Consider the following 17,973-nt stretch of genomic DNA (forward strand, 5'->3'; position numbering starts at 1 on the left):
CCTTCCTTCCTTCCTTCCTTCCTTCCTCCTCTCCCTCCCCTCCCTTCCCTTCTTTCTCCTTCCATCACCCAACCATCAGTAGAGCTTAATCTGTCTTTTTGTCTTTATATTCTTGAGCCTTAGTTTCAAAGGGGTGGAACAGCCCTGTGGCTGTGGTTAAGGATAGATTTCCTCAGAACTTTCCCAGTGAATTTTCACAATAAGTTGCTAAAGTTTTCATATGTGAGGTGATCTTTAGTTGAAGATTTGCAATGGGTGTAAATTGGCATTTGGTCTCTGGCTGTCAGTAAATCTGTACTGCAGGAGGGTCTGCCTCTCCATTTCTTTGCAGGGTTTTTTGTTAATTAGAGATTTGAATCAATAGTAAAAAATATTGAAAGTCTGATATGACTGTAAAAACACATATCAAGCCATGTGCCACAGGAGACAATTCTAGGTCTAAAATTATTCTACATTTGTATTTATTTTATTGCACAGTAGAGTAGAGAGTTTGCTTATTAAATTTATAGATGTCATCGCCTGGGAGATAAAGACACTAGAGGATTTGGGATAGAATTCAAAATAAGCACAGGTGCAAAGTATTGCACAAAATAAGCACAGGTGCAAAGTGTTGCAATAACATGAGAATAGCCCCTTTCAGAGAGTTGAGGGAGAGTGACTGGTGAGGCAGCAATTCTGCAGGAAGAGAGGTGCAAGTACCACCCTTACTAAAATGCTGGGTATTTTAACTAAAGTAACAGTTAGGAAACATCCACCATTAAACTATCATGCTACAGTGACAAGATCTCTGTTCAAATGCTGTTCAAAACATATTTGATCAACAGAGCACAATGCAGAAGAGATCAGCAAAAATGATGAGAGGTTTATAAAACAGTGTGTGCAGGATTAGACCAGAAAGAGTCAGCTATCAGTACCAAATGAGACAATGCCTCTGTTTCTGTTATTGCCCAGTGCTGTCCTGTATCTAGGGCAGAAATGGACTGAGTTTTCTGCGCTGGCTTTATCTGCAGGTTCCAGGTGCTCTCTTCACAGCTTCCCTCCACCTCTTTCCAGCACACCTGGACTGCAGCCAGACTTTCTCTGTTCCTGGCTGCCATTGTACAATCCTGCCTGAGCAGATATTCCTAATTTTTTTACCTACTATTTTCTGGTCCTTATGTGTGAATCTCCTTTCCTGCTAATTCTGGACCCTAACACAGCTATGAGAGAAAAAAAAGTGACCGTCTCAGTGCAAAAAATGTAAAAAACCATGAGACATAAGAAAAGCAATTTCTTTGATATTAGCCATGGTCTCTGCTTTCTTTCTGCTCAGCAGGTTTCTTAAGGATATTTGATTTGCTTGCTGGCCCTTGTATGCAAGTGGAAATCACAATGAGATTTCTATGACAAGTGGACCTTTTATGTGTTTTCTTTCTTGTGTGGGCAGGTAGTTCTGAAATTAATTTAATAGAAAGAAAAAGAAAATAATAATAATAAAAAAGTAGTTTTGGCATGCTGGGTCCCAGACAGGAATTGGAAACTGAAAGAAATTAAGAGATTCCACATTAGGGCAATTAGGCTTCACAAGAATGTGTTGAAATGTTATTAATAATTCTAAACAAAAATTGAAATGAGCAAATAAAGAATAAGGCAATAGAAAGAAGACATACAGATTCATAGATGAAGGAAATTAGTTCTGTCAATTACACAGAAATAAAAAATGTGAGAAAATGTAAAGATTGTAATTTCTGTGTTAAAAACAATAACGTATGCTCAGCCTAATAGGTAAGATAACTGTCTAAATTTTCAAGATGAAGTTTTGTATGAAGCTGGGTGTTGTGGGCAAGTGGGAAATCACCTGAAAATAACTTTACAACAAGGGGAGCACCACCTCTACATGTAGGTCATTTCTATATCCCATCTCTAATGCAAAATTATCTCCCCTTAATCTGAGAAATGGCATCTAAGAAATAGTTACGTTATTTGCTTTAAAGCTTCTCTCTCTGCTCAGGTATCTCGAAAATCCCAGCTCTTGTCTCATTTCTGAGGTCTCTCACTTATATTTTTTCCTGCCATTCAATTTTCTATTAATCTGAGTCAATTTAGCAAATGAGAAAATGACGACCAGATAGCACATAATTTGATTACTCATTTTCTCTTAAACATGTGCCCATATTACTGAAAACTAATCCTCATTCAGCACTACCGTTTTTAGCCTGAAAAATCCTGAACAGAGTCTGAGGTTATAAGACTAGTTCAGATGGGATCATGCCTCCCTGTAGTCAGCAGTGATGAGCAGATGGTTTTAGGGAGAGGTTCATGTAAAGGTACCTGCTCCTCTCTATTGTCATCACGTTGTCTCTCTCAGCAGCTATGAAGGGAGCCCACTCCAATTATTTCAGATGGAGACATCTGCACTGTAGGTGTCTGTGTTCATTCAGAACCTCTCTCTTCTTCCTAAATAATGCAACCCTTTGCTTGTTCATATTTTCATAGAATAGAATAGATTCTTTATTGCCTTTTCATGTTTTTTTTGGCACTAGGTGTGATTTCTGGGCTTGCTAATGCACCATTTCCATGAGACAGCGTGTCTTCTGCAGGGTGCAGTGAGCTGAGGAGTGCCTTATCTACATCCCAAGCTGCAGCTGAGGAAGGTTTGGCAGAGTCAGGCTCTGTGATTTACAGTGGATTTGTACCCAGTTGTAATGGTCAGGTTTGGCATTGGAGCTGCTGAGGAACTTGGCTACTGAGAGCTGATGGGTGGCAACCAGTGCCTTGGTAACAGTGTAGGAGGAGTGTAAAGTGGCCTAGAGCATGCAGAAGCACACAGTCATTCAGTCATAATCATCACCCTATATTTATTGACTTCTCTTTTAGGGAATGCTGTTTACTTCCCCTCCAATTTGCAGTTCCTGGGCACTTGCTGCCTTCAACCCTTCCTACAGCTCACTCAGAAGAGTCCAACATCTCAAATGATCTCCATCCTTTGGGCAGCAGAAGGTTTACATGAATATGAGAAACTGAGAATATGAGAAAGACAACACAATGGTGCCAAACAAAGTTTGTTTTGCTAAGTCTGCGGTATTTTCAGCTGTAAAAATCAGAAATTAATGAATTTTCAAGAACACCTAATACATTTTTTTTACAATAACATCGTAAAATAAGCACATTTTGTATGGTGTATATTTTTGTATGTTATAGATATTTTTTCCATGTTCCCTATAGATTTTAAATATATCACAACATCACAATAATAATTTTATAAATATACTGATTAATATAATATTAATCTGTTTATGAAAAAATAGAAGTTTTTATAGAAAGCTGAAAAATAGTGGCAAAAATTTTATGCTCCTCTGCCTGCAAAAATAATTGTATTAAACTGGATGAATAATGAAAGGATGAAATACCCCATATCATCATCATTTTACTTTAGTCATGTTTCATTAATCAAATTCATCATTTTCCCAATTTTCTTTAAAACTGTTTTGACATTTTCAAGGATATTAAAATACAGGATAGGGAGCAAGAAAGCAGGGTGGGTGTGTCAGTAAGAGGTCTGGATCTCACCATTGTAGATTTTTTTGATTTTGGTAGTCTGTATAAGCTGATCTTTGGAAATTTGTTGAGGCATCCAAGCAAAACTGGCACTGTTACGTGGTAGCAAAATCAGTGTCCACTCTGCAAGTATTAAGTTATTAAGTTAAGCTATCTAAGAAATGTACTTTGAAATCAAGTCCAAGGCATCTCCCATTTGGCAGCCCAGGTTACCAGCTGTTTGGTTATAAATGGGAAAATGACACTTCCCAGGCCCTGGACTAACAGTTCTCTAATAGTTTGCCTCTTGAATTTTCTTAATTCATTGAATTTTCTCCTGGACCTGTGAAGCATCCACGGGAGTAATTTCTCATGGCCAAATCCCTGAAGGTGGCCTCACCTCCTGCCTCATCCCACCCCCTGCACACTGTGAGCTCACTGTGCCCTAGGATCCTCCTCTGGGGATGGGAAAAGGCAGGAATCTTATGATTTGAGCAGAGTCTGAGTGGGAAGATGAGTCCTGCCAGGCTGTGGACCTGCATCACTGCTGCTAGAGGTGGTCAAGGGTGATGGTTTTGGGCCAGCAAAGTAGAAATGAATGGGGGAATCCTGCCCCTTTTGTAGCCTGAACTAGGTCCCAGCCATTTCTTTCTGACTCCTGCTGCTTTCCATCCACTTTCTGCCAAGGGCAGGTCTGATTGTCCTTGGCTATCACTCTGTGACCCTCCCTGAACAAACACACCTGCTTTGCCAGATATGATTGTACAGTCTTTGTGAAAGAAAACACATCTCCTCTGGATTTTGACATCCCTTTGGAGAAGTGAAACAAAAGGTCTGGTTTAAAAAGGAAAACAGGTTGTGCTTTCATCATGTGCTATGCTCTTTTAGCATTGTTTCACTAAAAGGATCATCCAACTTTTGCATATATTGCCACCTGTACAGACCACTGACAAGCATAAGGGGAATGCAGAGACAAGGATGGGAAAAACAACATCATCTTTTAGTGGGACAAGGACAGATGGATTAGAACAGGAATTGGAAGAGAAACCTAGAAGAGGTAAATTCTGTCTTCTCTTCGTCCAAGAGTTGGCACCTCATCCCGCTTTAACATCCTGAGGATCAAGATACTTCTCTAAATTGTTTTCTCTTTTCTTTGCCTATTGAAATTAGAGAAAGCTTCTGCCAGATGCTGCAAGACCAACCAAGGGCCTCCTGAAGCATTGGTTAACTCTATGTTAAGAGAATCTCAGCTGCAGTATTTCAAATTCACTTCTCTCTCATGACATCCTCAAAGACTGTGCCCTCAGGCTCAGTATCACCTTTCTAGAAACCCTGCCTTTCAACTTGTTCCCAGTGGCACTTAACCCTCATAATCACTGTGGGCATCCCAGCATATCTGGGATGATGATGATGATTATTAACCAAGCTTTGGTTAAGCTTGCTGCAAAAGCAAAGCATATAATTTTTTATTGAGATTAAAAAAAAATGTTGAAAAGAAGGATATTAAAACCATGAATTACCTAATTTTTCAAGATTCCCAGGAATCTTATTCAACAGAAGATATTGGGAGACACAGGTCTTGAGTTTACTTATCCTTTGTTCCAGACCAGGTCCCTTATGTTTCTTCATCTAGTTTGACCTTCCTTGCCAAATAGCAATAGGTAAAATGGTTATGGCAGCTACTCTCAAAAGGCAAACTTTCCCATGGCCAAATATCTGCATGGCCAGAAGCAGAAATGGATATTAAGCTTCCACCATGAGCATGGGAGGGAGCATGTAGGTGTTCCCATAGCCCTTCAGTGATGGTGGATATACCTTTGGCCACACTATCTGCTGTGTGCCAGCTGCTGAACTCCCAGAGGATCTCCTCATGGGCACAGTGAGCAGGTCAGCAAGTGCTGTGTCACTGCCTGGGTGGAAACTATTGTTCCAATGGTGTTTGCCAATGGAATGGTAGGGAAAGGCAGGCAGCCTTGGAAGAGTATAAATTCCCCAGTCCATACACCAGCTCTTCTGCAGCAGATGCAGAGCATGAGAGATGAGGTTCCTCATGCCAGCTACACTCATCCTGCTCCTCCTGTGCCCCCCAGGCACAGGGGTGCGTGAATACACCTCTGTCCTCACTGTGCCCAACGGAGGCCACTGGGGCAAGTGGGGCAGCCGGCAGTTTTGCCATCATGGCTATGCCAATGGATTTGCTCTGAAGGTAAAATTCTCTCCATTCCCTACTGTCTCCTGTCCCTAAGGATTTCCTGCAATTTTCCTCCTCTTGAGTATGATATTCTGTACATAAAACTATGAGTCTTCTGGCAAATGTTGCCACTGTAGCTACACCAGAAAAGTCTGCATGTGGCTGATGTTGCTGGGAGAAGTCATGTGGATGCAAAAAACTGGATTCGGGGAGAGAGGCATCCATCACCAGTGTCTCTCTTGAGACTCTGAGACTCTGCCTTACCCGTTGGGTCAGAAATAGGTAGAAAACATAAATAACATGTTACAAGGGTTAGGTGGTTTCCCAGTGACAGCTGTCTTTTCTGATGTGTTTCCCAAGATATTTTCTCTTTCCTGTTACAGAAAGGAGGTGGGACTCTACGACAGGCATCTAAAGGACTTTTCCCGGGTCCTTTGCCCCTTGCCTTCACCTCTGTGTCTGTGTGACTTCCATTGCAGGTGGAGCCCGACCAGTTTGGAAGAGATGACACTGCTCTGAATGGCATTCGCCTACATTGTCAGGATGACTCCATAACCATTGAGTCCATGGTGGGGGAGTAAGTGACACTGTGGTTTCTCTCCTGTTTGTCCTGCACCAGCTCACAAAACACACATGGGTGTCACCATTTGCAGGGGTCTCTTCTCTCTGACCTTCTGTATACTTAGTGCTGTAGTACAGTGAATTAAAACAAGTGGTTAGGGGTTGCTTTTCATTAATTTTGAGGGTTATTACACCCTGTTACCTCACTCTACCACTTTTTCCTTGCCCTTGGATTTTCTGCAGAGCACTGTGAACACCTGAAGTGTGGCCCCAGGGTTATAATCTTTCTTTGGAAGGGTTTCTAACCATACATGTTGAAACTGCTGGGTCCAAGCCCTGGCCATGCTGCAGGGAACAGCTCTGGCTGCTCTCCTGGCTGCCTGGAGTGTACCTGTCACACATCAGAGATGCCTCACAAAACATGCTCAGGCTGCCCTCAGATTTCCACCAGAACAATAACTATCCAATCTCTTACTTCTGGTGGCTTTCTGATGAGAAAAGTACATATTTGGAAGACAAGGAAAAGTAAAAGGATAAAGTAAGGGGCTCCAGACTGCAGCAGCATGCTGTGTCAAGGAAGTGTTAAGCTTCAGAGTAGCATGACAAAGAGAAAGAGCATTTCCCAGCAGCTCACAGCGCCCAGACATTTTTTCCATTTACTTTTTGTCTAAGGTGGGGTTCCTGGACCAGCTTTCAAGTTTGTCCTGGAGGCTACCTGATCTCCTTTTCACTGAGAACAGAGAAGTCCCAAAGAGCAGGTGATGACACAGCAGCCAACAACATCCAGTTCAGATGCTCAGACGAAGCTGTGCTGGTAGGTGATGGACTATCATGGGGAAGCTTTGGCCCATGGACCAACAGCTGCAAGATATGTGGTCTCCAGACCAAGGTAGAGCCTCCACAGGGACTTCAGGATGACACAGCACTCAACAATGTGAAGTTCTTCTGCTGCAAATGAGCACTTGCTCCACCTTCATCACTCCCTGCACATCCCATATCCCACAGCAAGTGAAGTGTCAGTAAAGCTTTGCTCTTGCTTTATCCTGGGACATGCCTGTGATGTTTTGACTGTTTGCATCTTGCTGTTCTGGCCAATGCCTTAGAGGATGATGTCCTTTACAGCTATTGCTACATTAGCATAGCCAAATCATTGCATCATGTACTGCCGATATGCTGCTGTGAAAATGCTCAGTCTCTAGCAATTGCTCAGAGCTGACAGATTTCTCAGCTTTCTTCTTTTCTAACTGGCAAGTTTCTTTGAGGTTTGGTCTGCTCATTTTTCCCTTATTTGAAATAATACTTGATCTGTCGATATGACAAACAGGGAAGAGTGGGTATTTGAGTCTATTTGAAGTTTCTGACCAAAGCCAAAATGAGTAATGAGACACAAATGGGGTGAAACAGAAGTTTGGGTGGGCTCATAAGAAGCATCAAAGGTTTGCTGTCGTTGCCCACTCCTAGCTTGAATTGCCTCAAGATTTGTACATGCTTTTTTCAAGCAATCTGTTCGCTCCTGCCTGAGCTCCTGCCTTAGGAAAGGTGGCTAGAAAGTGTGTTTACACTGTGCATTCATCTGTGTGGCCCTGAACCACCTGGGTGGGTTGTAGCTCCCCAGGCCTCCCTTGCTGCTGCTTTGCAGTGTGCTCTGCTGGCTCACCTGGCTGCTAGTGCAAAACATTTTAATGGGACTTGGATTTTGTTTGTTGCCTCTGGGCCTCATGCTTTAAATAGAGTGGGGGAGAATCCAAACAAAAAATAAATGCTATGTCATTCATCCATTTTTTATGCTAGTTTTCTGGGTAAGATGGGAGTTATTACCTTGTCCTGATATGCTAGATATAAAGAATGTACTCTCAGTTCAGGGGAAAATAATGTTTGGAGATCATTATCACACTCAACCAAGCCACCAAGCCTCTCTGGCAAGAGTCTGAGAGGACTTTCTGCCTCTCTGAGCATCTTTTAGGAAGTGTAGCTGTTGCTATTCCCTCTAAGTAATGTATTATGCATCTTTGTGTGCTTGAAAAAAGGTAGGGGCATAATCTTGGCATTCTCCAGGTGACTACTGGGGTTGGGTTGTGAGGATGTTGTGTCCAGGACCACAGCCACGTGGAGCTGCACAGAGCTGGTGGTGGAGGTTCCTTCTGCCAGCTCACATCCTCTCCTTAGCACATACATAGTAGACATCATCACTCTGGCTCTTCAGGCATACAATCTTTTCCTACTGTCGCTTACCTCAAAAAGTACTTGAATAATAACTCTATTTTCTTCCACTGAAGCACTTCAGCAAAGCTTCCCCATTGCAAGAATCTCAGAAAAATTCCTGCATTTGAATGATTTTATATATATAAAAAAAAATTAATATGAAATGTTCCAGTCAGACCTTCTGCTGTAAATTTTCATAGTTCTGATTTGTTTAATCTCAGAATTTGACTTATTTTTTAACATTTGGTATTTCTAAATGATCCTTTAATTGCTTTCCGTCCTCCTCTTGATTGCAGATATTTTAAGTGTGCAAATGCTTTATTGAAGAAATGCTTATTTTGTAAAACTAGCCCAGTCATCATTTGGAATACTGATTATTAGCTTCAAGGAACCATTTTGTAGCTTCCATCTCAATTTGGGAGTTTCTGAAAAAATCCTTATTTATCATGTATTCAGCTTTCTGTAAACATATAAATCCCTCAGCTCTTGCAATTAGCAAAAAAAAAATAAAAAGCAAAACAAACTCCTCCCCCTCAAATAGACCCAAAAACCCCCAAACAACTGTGCAAAATTGCAACCTTTTTTAATAAGGTGAACCAAACTAAACCAAAGCTAAATTCTGATGCTATCACAGTTGACTAGAGTTAGCAGTATCCACACCAAATCTTAACTTCCAAAATGACTGTTTTCAAGCCCCACAAGAGAACATATTTTAGTTTGCGTCTAGTGGCTTGGCTTTCATTTTCCTGTGAAACAGGAATAATTTCAGCTTGCAAACTGACATCCAGTATAATTAGTGAGGCAATATTTGAGGACATAAAAGTAAAAATAGCTGCACTGATCTAAGAGAAACAGGCTTAATTGGATGAAAGCGAGCGGGAATCATGGTGACATGATTATCTGCATCATCTTCCAAAGCCTGGGGAATCCCCTTACTGAGGCAGAGGCTGCTCCACGCACTTCACAGAAGTCTTAGAGGGACAACTACTGGTCACCTTCCACCAGAGCATGTTGGACAAGTGAAAACCATCAAGTATTAATACTATAACACTGTGTGATCAGTGTCATCAGCAGACCTTGCAACAGGACATTTCAAGGGCTTTTGTTTTAGCATGTGAGTAAGTTGTGGCTTTTTGAAAGATACACTAATGACTTAAGTTGTGTGTGCAGGCAATTATTTGTAGGGAAAAAGTTCAGGTAGTTCATCATCTCCATATAGAGAAGGTTTCTAAGAAAGTTAATTTTTGGAATGACCAATGCCACTGAACTGAAGTGCTTGAAAGAAGGAATGGCAATTCTTTTGAGTCACTTGTTCAAGAAGCAGTACCTGGATTCTTATATATGTGTATGCACATATAAACTTAAACGGTGGAAAACTTGAACTTCATATTGTGCATTCCTTTTCCAGAGAGTAATTCAGACTGAAAGACTCTGAACATCTGCTCTTTCTTTGCAAATGAATGATTCAGTTGAATTTTGAGGCTTTACTGTGGGAAGAATTATTCACAGTGCCAGCAAAACTGACCTTCTATGCTTTCCTGTTATGCCAGGTGTAACACAGCTTCAGAACAGAGTGTGAATAGGCACTCCAAATGAGAGCTGTTCCAATAAATGTTTGGAAAAACAGAATACCATCTCCTCCTCACATACTTTCTCACGTACTTATCAGCGACTTAAAAATGGAATGGTTGTTTTTTTTATCATCTGAATGTTGATGGACCAGCTGGGTCTCTTTTGATGGTCTACTTGCAAAACATGGGTCATCCATAAAGTAGAAAGTAGGTCTCAGGAATTTACTTCATTCAGAGTGGAGGAATCACTCTAACAAGAGAAATGAAGGTATAAAACCATCATCTAAATGTGCTGGAGCTGGTGTGGCTCAAAAAGTGCTTAGCTGGAATCTGTGAGTAGCTACATCTGCATGACTTAAAAAAGCGTCTTTGTGTCTCTGCTGCATCCACGCATCAGGAATGTGTTGCCAAAGAGCTACCACACAGTTCCTGTGGAATGTTGGTGGGACTAGTGCCAACACCAAGGACCATGCAAGAATTATCCCTGAATCTACTGATAATATGGCAATTTTGGATCTGCATAAGCTTGAGCTGGCTTGGGGAAGGCAAGGAGGAGTTTTCCACTGATCCATGCATACAAGGCACAGTTCCCACAGATGCATACGTGGTACAGACTGGCAGAAGCAGCAGGCCTGGAGCTTTCCCAAAGTGATTTTTAAAAGCCAATTCTATTGACTAAGACTGAATCGGACCAATACCAGACCTCCTGTTAGCAGTACCCTAGTGAGCCAAGCTTTGAGTCTGCCTCTGAGAAAGATGACCATAGAAATCCTAGCCTTTATGGCCATATTGTTCCTGTTGCACAAGGAAATTAGATATTCCATCCATCAAAAGTGCTCTGAAGCTTAAGTTGTTAGTTTTTGTGAGATGCAGAGGAAACACCTGAAAATGCTTTAGCTACATATTGCTGATAATACTATATGTGATGAGTGCACCAGGCAGCTCATGCTCAACCTGTCATAGTTAGCAAGTTTTCCAAGCCCATAAAACCAACCCTAACTAACTAGTGTGATTGCCAATGAAGAAACATCTTAAAACATCTAGTTTTAAATTTTCTGAGTATCATTACTTGGAAATGTTGTTACAGAATGTGAGGAGCAGAGAACATTAACCTATGGGTCATGAGAAAAAAACCCCATCAGGACTCTGGAGAGGTGATTTATGAAGGATTGAATTCTGGCTTCCATGCTCCCCCACAACACTGAGCCTGTGGGCATACCTTTGTTCCACAGGACTAAATATCTATGGTATTGTGCTTGAACACTTACTTTTTGTCTGAGGAGTTGTTGCCTGGTTTGTATCTGCCTGCTCTGTCTTCATCCCTGCAGAGAGGGAGCCTACCCAAGGCAGTCCAGGCTCCAGCAAGGAATGTTAGAAGATGTTGTCCTGGCAGAAAGAAGGAGTAGCTGGCTCAGTGAAAGCTGGGGGAAATGAATGAGTCTGCAATGCATAAACACAATTAGCAGCAAGGCAGCAACACCAAATATATAGAAAACATACTGCTCTTGAACAAATAATGTAGAAGAATCTTTCTTAGCGACTTTTGCATTTGGTGCATTTCCTGAGCTTTCCATGTTCTACTGGCACAAAACTTGGTAGACATCAGTCACCCCATAACCCCTTACAACACAGACTGACTCCATGCTGCTTGCTAAAGTTTGGTGGCTTTGTCAACAGGCCACCTAACTGGGTGACATTTGGCTCCACTAGCAGCTGGGCCTCTCCAACAGAGAGGCTTTTTAAAAATCTCCAACGGAGATCTCTTTTTGATCACTCAAAACTAGTTCAACAGTAGCAATGGGGTAGTGGTAGTTTGGTGACTTTCTTAATGAACATAAACCAGCAAAATGGACACCAGTGACCTCTTTAGTGCTGTGTAGAGAAGGAAAAAAGTGACAGTGCTACAAGAACACGTGCAGGAGTTTATTAACTTGGTTTACGAGAAAGAACATTTTCAGAGGGAACAGGATAGTAGAAGTCAGGTTACTGTGTGAGTCATTTCAGGATCAGTTTCTGAACAGGCCTTAGGCCCTTTGTGTTTCTGCTTTCTCAGGTAAGCATTCTGCAACTGACTGTGAACGACTTAGAAGTCCATGGACAAAGCTACATAACTGGTTTTGTTAAAATACAAAGTATTTTACCTATAAATAAAAGTATCCTTACCCTAAAGGAGTCTCTTCATCCATTCAAAAAATAATTTAACCAATTTCAGTTTTGCAAGTAGTAGAAATAGATTAAAAAAATCAATTCCCCAATCTGATGTTGTGTTTAGAACGGCCTTCAATCCTTGTGCCAGTGATTTTTTTTATGTCACAGTGAACTTTTTATGGCGAGATAACCAGAAGTAATTTAGAAAGCAACTTTCTGTCTCAGCTTTTTCTGCTTATCAAATAAGACCACCTTTAGTAATTCTAGTTTGTTGCTAGAGAATCCACAACATGACTAGAAGTGCTGTCAATTGAAAACTTGAAATAGATTCTAAAAGTTGATTTGAACATGTTCTTTTCTGAGGAGAAAAGACAAAAATAAATTCTGTCTCCTGGTAGCCACAGTGTTTGTACTTCACTGTGACAGCAACTTCTGTGTGCTTGCTGAAGAGCAGTGTCAAGGGGACAAAGCTAATTTAAAGGAGACTTTTATCTCAGGAAAAGTAGTACCTAAATGAAGAAAATACCACTTCTATGCCTAGGTTTTTTTTCAAACAAGTATCTGGGAACACAGCAGTGTTTCATGGAAAAAACAACTGGGTTTCTCATCTGGGTAAGGCTGGAGGTAGTGAAGTTGCACATCTCTGAAGTAGAGGATAAGTACATAAGACATAAACTTAGGAATCATTACTCTATAAACAACCTGATGAAAAATTTCCTTTCAAGTCCAACCAAATGACTGCAACTTTCCATGTGAGATTATAACACCCATGCTACGGTGCTAAGTAGTTATCCAGCAGTACCTGCTGAGTCTCACTCCTATCAGAGGTGTAAGAAATCCTGGACTCTAAAACCCAGCTGGAAGTTTATCAATGAGGTGTCCTCCTGGACTCTAAAACCCAGCTGGAAGTTTATCAATGAGTTATCTCAGAGGTGTCTCACCTTGAATGAGATACAGTGTCACACACCTGCTTGTTAAGGAGGCTTTTATATAAGTGTTATGGTTTCCATAGAAACATAACTAAATCTTTCCTCCAACATAATCCCCAAAAGCTTTCACAGAACTGGAAAATACACAGTGAACAGTCAAACAATTTTTTATGCTGACAAAAAGAATGCTACAGTTGTCACCCAGTGAAGTTTCTCACATGGAGCCAAATAAGTTTAAATCCCACACAGCAGAATTGCCTTGCAGCATTCAGATGTTTTATGGAATCCCAAATCCTGCAATTTCAGTTTTAAAAAGACCTACAGAAACCTTATAGAACTGTGCGAGCCATAGGTGGGAAAGACCTTAATTGTGTCCCCAAAGCACACTGGTGAGTGCAAAACCCACGAGAACAGAAATAATAATTATGCTGATGATCTCTTCCCCACGCTGACATTGCTTTCAGTTGTGCATTTTCAGGTGTTCTTCATGACGAGTTTTAAATGATCTCCTTAATAGCTGGGACTACCAGCACATAACAGGGATTCTCTAGACAGAGAGATATCCCCCCCACAGTCTCTTTCCTCTTATGAAATTTCACCCCACTTCTCTTAGCAGTTTAGGACCCCATTCACTTTCCTAGGTCATGGATGAAGACTTCCTTTAGCTTGGAGAAAAGGAGGCTCAGGAGGGACGTTATTGCTCTCTGAAATGAGATTGTAGCCAAGTAGGGATCTGTCATTTCTCCCAGGCAGCCAGGGACAGGACAAGAGGAAATGTCCTCAGGTTGTGCCAGGGGATGCTCAGGTTGAACATCAGGAAGAACTTTTTCCAAAGGGTGGTCAGACAATGGAACAGACCACACAGGCAGGTGGTGGAGTCACCAGCCCTGGAAGTATTCAGGAAATGACTGGACATGGCACTGAATTTGAGGTCTTTCCCAATTGTAATGATTCTGCAAATTCACTAGGAGGATGCCTTCTTACAGATCTCTGTTTAACCCTGCCTATTCTTTTAGTGTCTTCAAGAGTGTGAGCAGAGCAAGCTGAAATAAAATCCAAAGAAAACTATAATGATTCATCTAATTAACACTGTATAAAGTTCTTTCTTTTTTTGAAGTTTAAATATACAGTGTTACAGCAATTCATTTAAGCAACTGAACATAAGTTTAATGCAGGTGCATGAATAGTTTTGTCACTTTCAACACTTAAAATTAAACAGAAGCCGGTGTTGGGCTGAATTTGCTCGCTAGAATTATTTACTATGAATGACAGATATATGAACTGCAGTGCCCCCAGGTGGAGCTTACCTGAGTCAATATGGACACCTGTAATTTATATTCCATCAGTGACAATGTACTTGTCTTCTGCTTCTGTTATGGAAACAGGTGTGATGTTTAGCAATAAACCTAACCCTGTTTGTTCTCTGTTTAGAGGGTAAAATGCAGTTCTTTCAGCTTGGAGTTAGATTATTCATTCCAGGCAGAGAAAGAAAAACCTTCCAAGGATCTGATTCAGGGCTGCTGGCTGTGGGTGACCAACGGATATTAATGGCAACTGATGGCTGGGTCACAGTCCCCAGAAACTCTGTGTGGGCTCTCTGTGCAGTCCCTTCTGCAAAGCAGATGGCCTTGTCCACAGCCAGGAGCTGGGCAGGTATCGAGAGCCAGACACAAAACTCCAGACTCTGCATAATCTACACTTCATGTTGGAGCATGGAACAGTTGTCAGCTCTCATTACATCCCTGTGAGTGAATTCAGTGTCTTCCCAGCTGGGCTAGAGCAGGACTGGCTGGTAGAGACCTGAGGAATGGCAGCTGCTCTGGGGACTCTCTGCTTCCATGGGGCAAAATTCCTCTCCGGTTCACTGGATGTCCTGCATGCTTTCCTTGGGGCAGAGCGGACAGGGAGGGAGAAGGGCTGTCCCTTTCATGCTCCTGGCATGGGGAGAGAAGGAGGGGGAGAAAGCTTCATCTTAGGGGTGACAAGCAGCTCATGAGGACTCTGCATAAGGAGAGTGAGCAGGGCTTGAGAGGGGACACAAACTGTCTTCAAGCTAAAACAGACTGAGAACAGCTGGGAGATGAGCTATTGTTTCATGTCACCATGCTTACCTCCAAGAATAAGAGTTAGCTCCTGAAGCTTTGGTTTTTTAAAAAAATCAATTAATTTAAACTGAAGTTCAAGATAGCTTAATGTCAGAAAGCCCCAGGCAGGTTGGCAGTTGATACAGATTTGCTCTGGCAAGGCCAGGGTATCCTAGGAGCTGGCTGGGAACCCTACAGGGATGATCTACACATCTCTGCCAGGGTTATGCTCCAGTCAAACTGTTGAACCTCCAGGTGAAGGGACTGATGGAGGAGTTGAACCCACTACACAGCATCAGGTAAGGTGAAGGGAAACTGTCCCATGAGGCAAGACCCCAAGCCTGGTGTTGCATGGAAGGAAGGATGGCAAAGAACAATCCCTGAACAAGCAGAGGATGGGGACTCCTGTGCTGGGACCAACTGGATTCTTCTGAGTTATTGCAGCAGGAGAAAGGCTGCTTCACCACTTGTGCAGGACCAAAGAAGGTGAGACCAGAGGTTTTGGGGTAGGAGTCTAAGCTGGTTGAGCCTGATCTGTACTCTGGAGCCTCTGAAGTGGTGTTTGTCACTTCCAATGAGCTTTCTGCAGCTCTGGTTCTGCTCCTTTGCACTTTCCTAAGAAGCTAATCTGGGTGCATATTCCTGAGCTGCAGGTATCAGAAGGTAGCTGTGGGTAGCACTGTTAGATGTGTAATGTGTGCTCCACTGTGAGAAACCATCCTGTTCTCAAACAGCCCAGAGTCAATCAACACAGGAAAAACATGGATAGGCAATGGTGGGTAATGAGGCAATGTCTTTGATGATGTCCAAAAAATCAGTGGAAAAGTTATGGTATAAAAGCCAGGAAAACCAGGAGTGAATAGGCAATTATAGTTTAAACTCCTCTTCCCAAGGAGACCTGTGGTCTTTTTGCACAGATATTTATAGTATGCAGTCTGCATTATAATTGTCCTTTGAGAGACTAAGCTTCACGAGATGAATAAAGAACAGTAAAACAATGATGTAATTTAATTAGAGCATATTTCATATAACAACATGACAAGTGTCCTGTTTCCATTTGCCCTGGAAGCTGTGTCCTTGATTTCAGCACTGATAGTGATGCTCAGGAGCAGCATCAAACTGGTGGTGATATGGAGAGCCAGGCTCTCTGCTGTGCTGGGATGGATGCACTGTCCAGGAATGGCACTGCCTGACACATCATCTCTGGATGCAGGAAAATGCAGACCACAGCCATGGACTTTGATGGGTTTGTGGTATGTCTGGTGAAAAGTGGGTCTCTGAGACATGTTCTTGTGAATCTTTCTCCCAAATTCTGCTAGAGACCATTAAATAAGAGGAGCCACTGTCATGTAAGATACATACCCCAATTAAACAAGGAACAGAGAGCTCAGCACAAAGAAAGCACTTCTCTAGCATTACTGAAAGTGCATGGCACCTCCTGGGATTGTAAGAGAAAGGAAAAAACATCACAAAACTCCACAAGCAGAAGTTAAATCCTTGCTAAAGACCAGAGGCATTCAGACCAAGGTGCAAATGTTAATGTCTCCCTTTCAAGTTTTAGAGCTACCTATGAAGAAAAAGCTATTAATCAAGTAGGCTGAAAGTCAGATCTCATCCTTCAGCTGATCCAAATCTCCAAAGATGGAAGACACTTAATTTTGTCTGAGGTGAGGCCATGCCACCAGCTCTCCCAAGACAGGACTACAGAGACATTCCAATCTGGTGAGGAGTCCTAGTCAGGTACTTCAGATGTGAAAAGTGGAGCAACTAGAGAAAATCTTGATCCACCTTAGAAGGGAAGTTCACTGTCCCTATGACATAACAAACCATGGCCTGCAGCACTTGTCAGCTTCCTAGATACACTGGGGCACACCTAACATATCAAGAATTTCTAGAGTGCTAAGAATGTAGACTTTCCTTTTTTGTAGCAACATCAACCACAAATAAGTCAAATTTCTGCTTACATTAAAGGACAAAGGCCCCTAGGAATCCAACATCTTGGGGAAGAACTGTTTAGAGACACATAACAGCCGCTTAGATGACTATTTACTGTGATGTTGCTGTCTGAAGTGAATATTGCTTTTATGACCAAATTTTGATTTGGCACCAAGTGCCAAAATTGCTAAATGCTTGGGAGCCGAGAACCAGTTTGGGTTAGAGCTTGATTTGGGGATGCTTTAAAGCCTGAATACCTTTTCTGGACTCCTACTGAGAAGAAGTAGAGCTCTTTCCATGAGCTCTCTCTGTCAGTCACTATGAGCGTACTAAGTGCTTTCCTAGAGCATTTTTCTTTTGTGGACCCCAAGAATCACCTCCAGGTGATCTTTAGAAGAAGCACTGGTTGGTGTATTCCCAGCCCTTTTAAGCACTCACAGAAAAGGAATAATTTACCCATCACTGGAGTTTGAGACATGCCATCCATGTGCTCACTCACCCTGCACCATCTTTACTCTGTCTCTCAGAGCCCTGAATCATGTAGTGATGGCTGTGTGCCAACACAGGCAGCAGTCCAGCCATTAGTCACTGTGTGGAGCACTGAGGCCATAAGATTCATCTGAACTCACCAAGGTACAGCAAAAGCTAAATGTTTCCAAAGGCAGAAGTTTCCTTCTGCATGCAGTTGCAGGGAAGGAGGAGAATGCGTTGCTGGGAAGGGCAAGAAGCCTTCTGAAAGCCTGCCTTACCTGCAGGAGCATCTCTGTGACATCTTCTCTCTGCCAGGTCATTGCCTTCAGCCCCACGAAATGGCACTTTGAGGAGATGAGCACTGG

General features: G+C 42.1%; 1 protein-coding gene across 1 annotated transcript in view; it reads left to right on the plus strand.

The window, feature by feature from the left end:
- Positions 1–7,758, plus strand: part of LOC107210350 (vitelline membrane outer layer protein 1) — a 10,164-nt gene extending 2,406 nt beyond the window's left edge. The window contains exons 3-6 of the mRNA XM_015641129.2: positions 4,459–4,573; positions 5,607–5,722; positions 6,187–6,284; positions 6,941–7,758. Of these exons, the coding sequence (XP_015496615.2) occupies positions 4,459–4,573; positions 5,607–5,722; positions 6,187–6,284; positions 6,941–7,226 (615 nt within the window). The 3' untranslated portion in view covers positions 7,227–7,758. The remainder of the gene's footprint in view (positions 1–4,458; positions 4,574–5,606; positions 5,723–6,186; positions 6,285–6,940) is intronic.
- The last annotated feature ends 10,215 nt before the right edge of the window (positions 7,759–17,973 follow it).

Source organism: Parus major, chromosome 1 (assembly GCF_001522545.3).
Source record: "Parus major isolate Abel chromosome 1, Parus_major1.1, whole genome shotgun sequence".
NCBI classification, from domain to species: Eukaryota; Metazoa; Chordata; class Aves; order Passeriformes; family Paridae; genus Parus; species Parus major.